Source organism: Nanorana parkeri, unplaced genomic scaffold (assembly GCF_000935625.1).
Source record: "Nanorana parkeri isolate BGI_ZX_2015 unplaced genomic scaffold, ASM93562v1 scaffold187, whole genome shotgun sequence".
NCBI lineage: Eukaryota > Metazoa > Chordata > Amphibia > Anura > Dicroglossidae > Nanorana > Nanorana parkeri.
The window spans coordinates 881,906-890,585 of NW_017306455.1; the positions used below are offsets into that span (position 1 = coordinate 881,906).

The following is an 8,680-nucleotide window of genomic DNA, read 5'->3' on the forward strand; positions in this document are numbered from 1 at the left end:
ATATATATAACCAAAACCATTTTTTCTAGGACAAATACTGATACTCTATGTACTCAGATACAATTACTGATACATTTTTGTTTAGTGTCATGTGACAGACTAATGATTTCAGGACAGTGGTGGAGAGCCAGGCCCCAGCTCCAGCCGCTGCAACCCCAGTAGTTCTCGTGAAAATGCCAGGTATCGGCACTATTATCTGACCATCCCTAGCACTGCATATGGTCAGCTAGAGGCACCCTTTCACCTATGTAGTGCAGTAACATGCGTTTCACAGTACAGTAGGTGCTGACAGCCCTACACTGCAGGATATCATAAAGCACAGACCGCTCAATGTGGTGCAATGCATTAAAACATTTTTTTTAGGTCTGTTGAGTTGAAGATTAAAATGCAGCAGCAACCTATTCTAAATGAATGCACGTTAATGAGTAAAATACTACACATCAACGTGTGTGTGTGTGTGTGTGTGGTAGCATATGAAAAGAGAATGTGCAGGTCTTAAGGGAGCCCTAATAGATGCACTTGTAACATTCACAGGCAGGGTTGATGAGACAACCAGAAGGACGTCACCAACTAAGCCTTAGGTACATGCAGACTGGCAATCAGGATGTATTTCCCAACATGCCAGTCTGCATTTGCTTTAGGGTTCATGTTCTCTATGCTCTATTGTTTCCATAGATGTAGAGTACAGTACAGCAAGCAATCAATAGCACTGCCTACTACACCCATAGTCAGGTTAGACATTATCTAGAACGTGATATGCTGAGAGTACATAGCAAAGGCAGAACAGTACAATTTGGTTCTGGAACCATGGTGCTAATATTTGAGAGTTAGTGCTGGGCTTACAGTGAGGGTTAGTGCTGGACTTACAGTGAGGGTTAGTGCTGGACTTACAGTGAGGGTTAGTGCTGGACTTACAGTGAGGGTTAGTGCTGGGCTTACAGTGAGGGTTAGTGCTGGGCTTACAGTGTAGGTTAGATTGAGGGTTAGTGTTGGGGTTACCGTGTAGGTTAGATTGAGGGTTAGTGTTGGGGTTACGGAGTAGGTTACTGCTGAGGTTACAGTGAGACTTAGACCCCATTCACACTGAGCGATTTCAGCTTAAAAAAAAGAATTTAAAAAAAAAGAAAAATTCGCTGAAATATTAGCTCAATGTCGCTCGTCCAACGCATTTCAATGGAGTTGTTCACATCTCGCAGCTCAATGTCGCCTGTAGCTTGTCGCACAAACATGAACACTTTTGCACAGAAATATAAAAGGAAGGAATGATGTCACATCAAGGCCGCTTTTGATTGGTTACAGCCCAATGTAGCAGCTACAAAGTCTTTGTGAAAAGTCACGTTACATATCGCGACAAAATGTGCACTGTAGCTCAATCTAGCTCAGCTCAAAATCGCGCTGAAAAAAGCTGGATGTAGCTCAGTGTGAATGGGAACACGAGGTCTTGCGGCACTCCTTACCGGAACATCCAAAGACCCGTGCAAACAGGTGGGTGCTTGTAGTGACCACGGGTGGCAACGTGAGTAGCTCAAATGAAGAAATAAAGTCACCAGCACACCAAATGGTAATTTAGCAATAGTCCATTTAATGACACATTGCCATTCAATGCCGGCGTTTTCGGGGCCTCAAGGGGTCCCCTTCATCAGGCTCAGAATGCCTTGAGGCCACGAAAGCGCTTGCATTGAATGGCAATGTGTCATTAAATGGAATATTGCTAAATTACCATTTGGTGTGCTGGTGACTTTATTTCTTCATTTCAGTGTGAATGGGGTCTCAGTGTGAGGGTTACAGGGAGGGTTTGTGTTAAGGTTACAGTTAAGCTGGCCATACACCTATAGATTTTCTATGGTCAGATGGAAAAAGCGCAACAGTTTCCTCCATCTACGCTAAACTGTGTGGATGGAGTTATCTCACACTGGGCCAAGCTTCAGTATCTTGCTAGTCGGCCCCGCTGGCTCTCAAAAAATACCTGAACAATCTGATTGGATGCAGGCATTGTTCATGTGTTTTGCCGACTAGCAACATACTGAAGCTTGGCCCAGTGGTAGATTCCTCCATCTACCCAGTTTAGCGTAGATGGAGCAATCTGTTGCCATCTGACCATAGAAAATCTGCAGATAATCTATAGGTGTATGGCCAGATTTAGTGTTGAGGTCACAGGAAGAGTTAGTGTGAAAGTTTCAGAGAGGGCTGGTGTGAGGGTTACAGGGAGAGCTAGTGGTGGGGTTACAGGGAGGGTAATTGTTAAGATTACAGGGAGGGTTAGTGATAAGGTTACAGTTAGTGTTGGAGTAAAGGTGCCCATACACCTTACGATTATCGGACGAAACTTTTAGTCCGATCGAATAGTCGTACGATTTTCGTACGGCAGCCCCATCCTGCCCCGATGATCGCAAGATTAATTTAGCCGTAATTAACGAAAAGCACCTGGACGAAATGCGGTAATTGATTTGCGTATTTTCGTTAGCGCAGGCGCAGTGTAGATCGTACGACTTTTGACGGACGGAAACGCCAGCAACCTTACGACAATCGTACGATCTAGCAAAGTTTTCAAACATGCTTGACCGTCAAAAGTCGTACGATTGTACAGTAATGTCGGTCGGACACTGCAATGCAAACATACGATTATCGGACGAAAAGTCGATCACATACGAAAATCGTCCGATAATCGTAAGGTGTATGGGCACCTTTACAGGGAATGTTGGTGTGAGAGTTGCAGGGAGGTATATAATGTGAGGGTTACTGGAAGGGTCGGTGTAATGGTTAGTGTGAGGGTTACTGGAAGGGTTAGTGTGAAACATTATTTGAGGGTTACTGGAAGGGTCGGTGTAAGGGCACAGGGAAGGTTAGTGTTGGGGCTACAGGGAGAATTGGTGTAAGAGTTACAAGGTTATAAAAACTACCAGCACAAACGTCCAAACACTGAAACCTAACAATGACACCCAAACCATTTCCCCAACATAGTAAAATGAAAGGGCTTCCCATTCGGTGTAACAGATATACTGAAAGCTGTGAACCTGTCATCACACCGTAGAAATCTCTTTTACACAATATTAAGCACATCAATTTCACTACCTGTTAATAAATGGATATTATCAGCTGCTCAGTGGTACATTACATGTCCTATTTAACAACTCAATGAGGACATCACATGGCTTATCTCAACCCAATCAGCACAGTGCAGTGACCTAAAGCAGCAAATTCAAATTTTAGCTGATATAGTAAGACAGGTGAAAGATGAATTTTGATTGGCTGCTGCAGACCCCTGCACTTGTTCTTGCTATGAGCTGTCATTTGGGATTTTGCAGTTGGCACTTACCTGAGTTTTAAATTGGCCATAAATTCTGGTAACGTAACGGAGTCCATGAGGACAAAGTCCGCTTTCCCGTACTGCAGCCCCTCTTGCTCCGCCATGGTCCCGGCGACACCGCTGCTATCTCAGCGACACCACGACTCTAGTTGAGATGTAGAAGACAAGCTGCACTTCCAGTCAGTACACAACTAGGCAGAACACCGCAGGACAGCAATGTGACACACAGATGCACCCTGCCTGCAGGAACAGTGACTGTCACACCCAGGCTGTACTTGGTTCCCTCTCGGATTCCACTCTCTCCCTGTCATTCCCAGGTGTGTGACTTGTAAGACTACAATGCCTCTGGGAATGCGGGAGTCTCTTAACAGGTGAGGTCCATGAAGAGGAGGACGTTTCTTAGAACTCTGATGAAGCGTATGTTCTCCTTGCAGATCCTGTATTTCTGGCACAATGGAATGTTTCACCAAAAAGGAATGCTATAAAATATCACATAAAAAAAAGTGCAGCACACACACACACACAATGGGATAGGATCTCCTTCATAAGGATGAGATGTAGCAATGCTATGAATTAAGTTATAAAGGTCTTACAGTGCAGGAATGTGCTCTGGTACAAAGTGTCCTTTGATCTGCCGCTGAATGACAGGTCCCAGACGTAAGATCAGTCTCCAGTGGGATAAAGTGCCCTCTATCCATAAAGGGAGAGACCAGGAAGAGTGTGTGGGAGAGGTGAAGGAAGGAGGAGGTAAGAGAAGTTGGGAGGGAGAAGGCACTACATAGCCAGGGTGAAGAAGTGGAAAGGTGAGGCAGAAGGGAGGGACTAGGGAGGACTGCGAGCATAGAAGCTATTCACATACAAGTGGGAGGTAAGAGGAGGAAACGAGGGAGGGCTAAAAGGCGGGTGCACAGGGAACGAGAAGAGATGAGCAGTCAGGAGGAGAGAATTAGAGGAGGGCGTAGAGGAGAAAAGCAATGATGGGAAAAGGTGACTGAACAGGTGATGTCAGTGAAGACAGAGGATGAGGATATCAGGAAAGGTGACAAACAACGTCACCTAAAGACCTGAAATCACACTCACAGTACCTATGTTACTTCCTTTATTTTTTAATAATGACTTTTGGGGACTTATGCACATAGCTGCAAAAAAATTCAACATTTTGTATCAGTACTGGGTTGTTATTTTTTATGGATTTAAACACAGTTCTATGGTTTCTGAGGTCATTTATTTATGTGTGTATGCACATGAGCGCCTGAACCCATACAAAGCAAATTTGGCTCCCCTGCCAGCGAGCACAAGGTGCTGCACACAGCCTCCCATACACGTCAATGGCTATACGAGGCTGTAGGCGGATATATACCAGTACTTCCATACACCCGCAGATGAACACGGACGTATGACTCCTGATACAATCAGTCTGCGTCTTTTACACAAATTACAATGTACGGATGCAGGCACTAATGTGCATACAGTAAGCTCAAACACATGCACATGCATATGTGCGTAAATTGAATACACTGGAAGTAACATTTTGTGTCTACTTTTACTTGTTTATACAAGCACTTTATGGAGTAATTAATACACAGTTACCCAGGATCTTTTTTGCAAACATCTTCCAGAAAGATCCTATGTAGATGATCAGTATTGTATTACGGGCTCATGCACACAGGTGTAATAAAATAGTGATATCTACGCAGGCTCCTGCTGGCAGCAAACTGCATGTACAAGTCTGCAAAGTGCTTCAGCTTACATGTGTTTAGACACGCAAATGTTCGCATCCAGGAAATACTTCTTCCATTCCTCTAGATCAGTTTTTGAGGCTTGTTCACACTTAATCCAGTGTGTTCCAGTACGGTTAGTTGCTGGCATGCACTAGATCACATAATTACAGCCCCCCTGCGTTCTGGGGCGGGAGAGGGCATGGTGGTGCATTTAAGTGAATGGCAGCACAGCCACTCCTCCTGGCCTTCACTGCGATCCCTGTCACCAGAACACGTGGCACAACAATGCCCATGGTGTGTTTACACAAAATAGTGCCTGCGCTATTTTTTGCGATCACACCACACCGCACTGCACCGCAGGCATTGTTGTGCCACGTGTTCTGGTGCGGGCGATCACACTGCGGGCCGGGAGATATGACTGCGGTGCCAATTACTTGAATGCACCACCGCACCCCAAAATGCAGGGAGGCTGTAATTATGTGATCCAGTGCATTCAAGCAACTAACCGTGCTGGAACGCACTGGATTAGGTGTAAACAAGCACTAAATCCCAGCATGTACACACACACACACATATTAATTACAGAGAAATATTGATTGTGGATGCAGAATTCTCTACTTTGATTTTACGCAGCTCTAGATTACAGCACAATGCAACAGCCCCATAATATACAATACTGCTGCATCCAGATTCATAAATGATATGCGTTGTACAGATCTGAAAGCAGTTTTTATGTCCATGTGCATGAGTCCTCTCTCCTCTACACTACTCAGGTGATTTCCATTCACCATTAAGCTGTTTTACATATACCTCAGAGTTTATCCTGTGTTGTAAACCTTTCGCTGCCGGAGCATACACATAAATTAACTTTTTTTTACATGAAAATGCACTTAAAACCTCAAAACATGTCCTGAAAGCAGAGACCCTGAAGAATAAAACTATGGTAGTTGCACTTTATTTTGTTGTATGATATTTGTGCACCTGTTTAGCAAAGCTATATATTCAGTAAAAGATACTAACATTAATTTCACACAAACACAATAAAATCTCCAAATTTTTTGTAAAATTTAAAAGATGAAACTCAGTCTAATAAATAGGTACCAAAAACGTCGAGACCCAGAACTGCGTGCGCCTGAGACGGTGACAAACTACGATACCCAAAATTGTTCATAGGTGACGCTCTGAAACCCCTTACAGGTTACCAATCTTAACCATAAATGATGCCCTTAGAATTATTCCTCTCTTTCTGTGCAGCAATACCCACCATGGGTTGTACAATCGTCATTTGTGTGTGTAGGATTGTGAGAGTAATGAATGAGCAAAATTCCAGGACTCCTGGGTTCCAAGAATGTCAGACCTTGTTTATTGACATCCAATCAGGTCTCACAATGTATGGCAAATATCAGACCTTGTTTATTGAAATTCAATCAGGTCTCACAATGTATGGCAGCGTTTCCGAAAGCACGATTCCTTCTTCAGGAAAACAAAGTGAAACTTTGTTTGCCTGAAGGAACCTTCATTTAACTTTAAGCTTGTATTCATTTAACTTTATTGCTATCACAAAGGAGCTGTGAGCCTGTGATAGCAAAAAGGGACTCACTTTTTGAGTGACAGGTACTCTTGAGGCCAGGTTCACACCATTTTCCAGACCAGATCTTGTAAGAGGTGAATGGCGTTTTTACTGTGATTTTGGTGTGCGTTCCAGTTTTGTTTAGCTTAAAATGGGCTTTCAGGTGTGTTTGCATGCGTTTTGAAAGCGTTTCCATGCGTTCCAGACCAGAGAAAATGTGACAAGCAGTATTTTTGTCTGTTCCGGAACGGACTGCGCTGGTGTGAACATAGTTACATAGTTACATAGTATTTGAGGTTGAATACGCAAATGATGTGAGCAAGCCCTTATAGAGACATGTAGGCCTCCCCTGCACTTAGGCAAATCTGTTTCCGGACACAGTGTTCTAAATTGACCGCTTCACCCAGCACTCCTGGGTTCATTCTTCACAGTAGACATAATGAAGCGGATGTGACTCCATCTTTCCCCACTCACCATCCCGATGTGCTGTCTTTTAGTTCCTTGCTCCCAGTATAAGCAGGTAAAAAGGCACCATAGAAGCAATCAGGCAGTTTTATAGCTGGCATCCTTCTCTTTCTGCTGTCGCGACCACAAGTCTGTTTACATGCCGCTACTGCCACCGCTGTAGTAGTTACGGTGGTGGCAGTAAAAGGGTTAAGGCCCATAGGTGTGAATGCACAGAATCACAGGTATCAACATTTTTTAACACCATGATTGAGCCACAAGCACCCTGCAAAAAGTGCTAAAGTAAGGTAGAGGCCGGTGGGTTAAACAGTGGTGTACAATGAGGGACACACACCAGACATATCGGATATGAGCAGCAACCATAAGTCTGCAAGAGAGAAAAGACTAGAGTGGCCTCCTACTGGACAGGTAAGTATTACAGATCTTCCTCAAGGTGCTTGTGGATAATATTTTGTGTAGTGAAAAGGTTTCTTTTAATGAGACCCTATATTTAATAGGGGCATGTATCTAAAAACTGGACAGAAGAAAAATTCTCAGCACAGTTGGACAACTTGTACATAATACCTAATCAGATTTTGTTTTAATCTCAGAGGCAACAACACAACGACTCTGATGGGGAAATATCTCCATCGTTCTCTGGTGACTGGCTGCTCAAGCACCAAACACTGTACTGAAGGAGTCAGGGGGAACATACAGTATATGCATGCCTCCTACCCGAACGTATAGGCATCTGGAAAAAACGAAATGTTTGTTGCTGGATGCACATTGGGATTTTTGCCTTGGGTGATAGTGGACTTTGTCCCACCACTGTGTATATGTATTGCATTTAGCGTCTGCCTGGAGCTCAGATTTGAAATGTTCATTTTTGGCAAGTAGCTAGATGTGGGAACTATTTTACCAACTAATTTGTAATTCTGGGCAGTCACTATTTTGATCCAGGTCATCCAGATCATTACCCCTGCCAGATTGCACAGCCAAATCCTCATCCTTGGGCCAAGCAAACATCCCCATGACTGATGATAGGACATTAACAAATGCAGCAGCTCAATGATAAAGTCAAGCCTCTGCTCTCACACTGTCGGCACAATTGGGCTACAGTAGAGTCTTACTTGCTCCTAGTGTTGTTTCTTCCACCTCCAGTATAAGCACTGCCATCCAATGGATTACAGGGGAACATCAAATACTTACAATGGTTTAATTACACCATACACTTAATGGCTTTTAGTAAATGCATAGTTACTTAAAGGAGAACTATGAGGTGAGCAGCTGGGCAGATCCCGTCGTCTAAGTCGGGATCCGCTCCGGCGTCTCAGTATACCGCGAGCTGTAGCTCGCGGTATACTGAGCTTAGGGTAACGGGAGGACGCTAGTTTGTGTCCTCCCGTTACCCTAAGGAGAACTATGGGGAAAAACACTGACCCCATAGTTCTCCTTTAAATGATAGGTCGGGACCCAAACTGAACAAAGTATCACCGGCATACCATAGTATCAGTATAAGAAGCAGGAAATGTATTCACAACCAATGTGATGTATGAACCTCTTTCTCAGGCAGCAGTGACCTGTCTGCCTGAGAAAGGTGTACATTAGTGGCTCCGAATTGTTGCATTATTTGGTAAT

General features: G+C 43.9%; 1 protein-coding gene across 1 annotated transcript in view; it reads right to left on the reverse strand.

Annotated features, from left to right (window-relative positions):
• Window positions 1-4,115, reverse strand: part of MYO1D (myosin ID) — an 82,899-nt gene extending 78,784 nt beyond the window's left edge. The window contains exon 1 of the mRNA XM_018555202.1: window positions 3,317-4,115. Within this exon, the coding sequence (XP_018410704.1) occupies window positions 3,317-3,411 (95 nt within the window). The 5' untranslated portion in view covers window positions 3,412-4,115. The remainder of the gene's footprint in view (window positions 1-3,316) is intronic.
• Window positions 4,116-8,680: the final 4,565 nt, after the last annotated feature.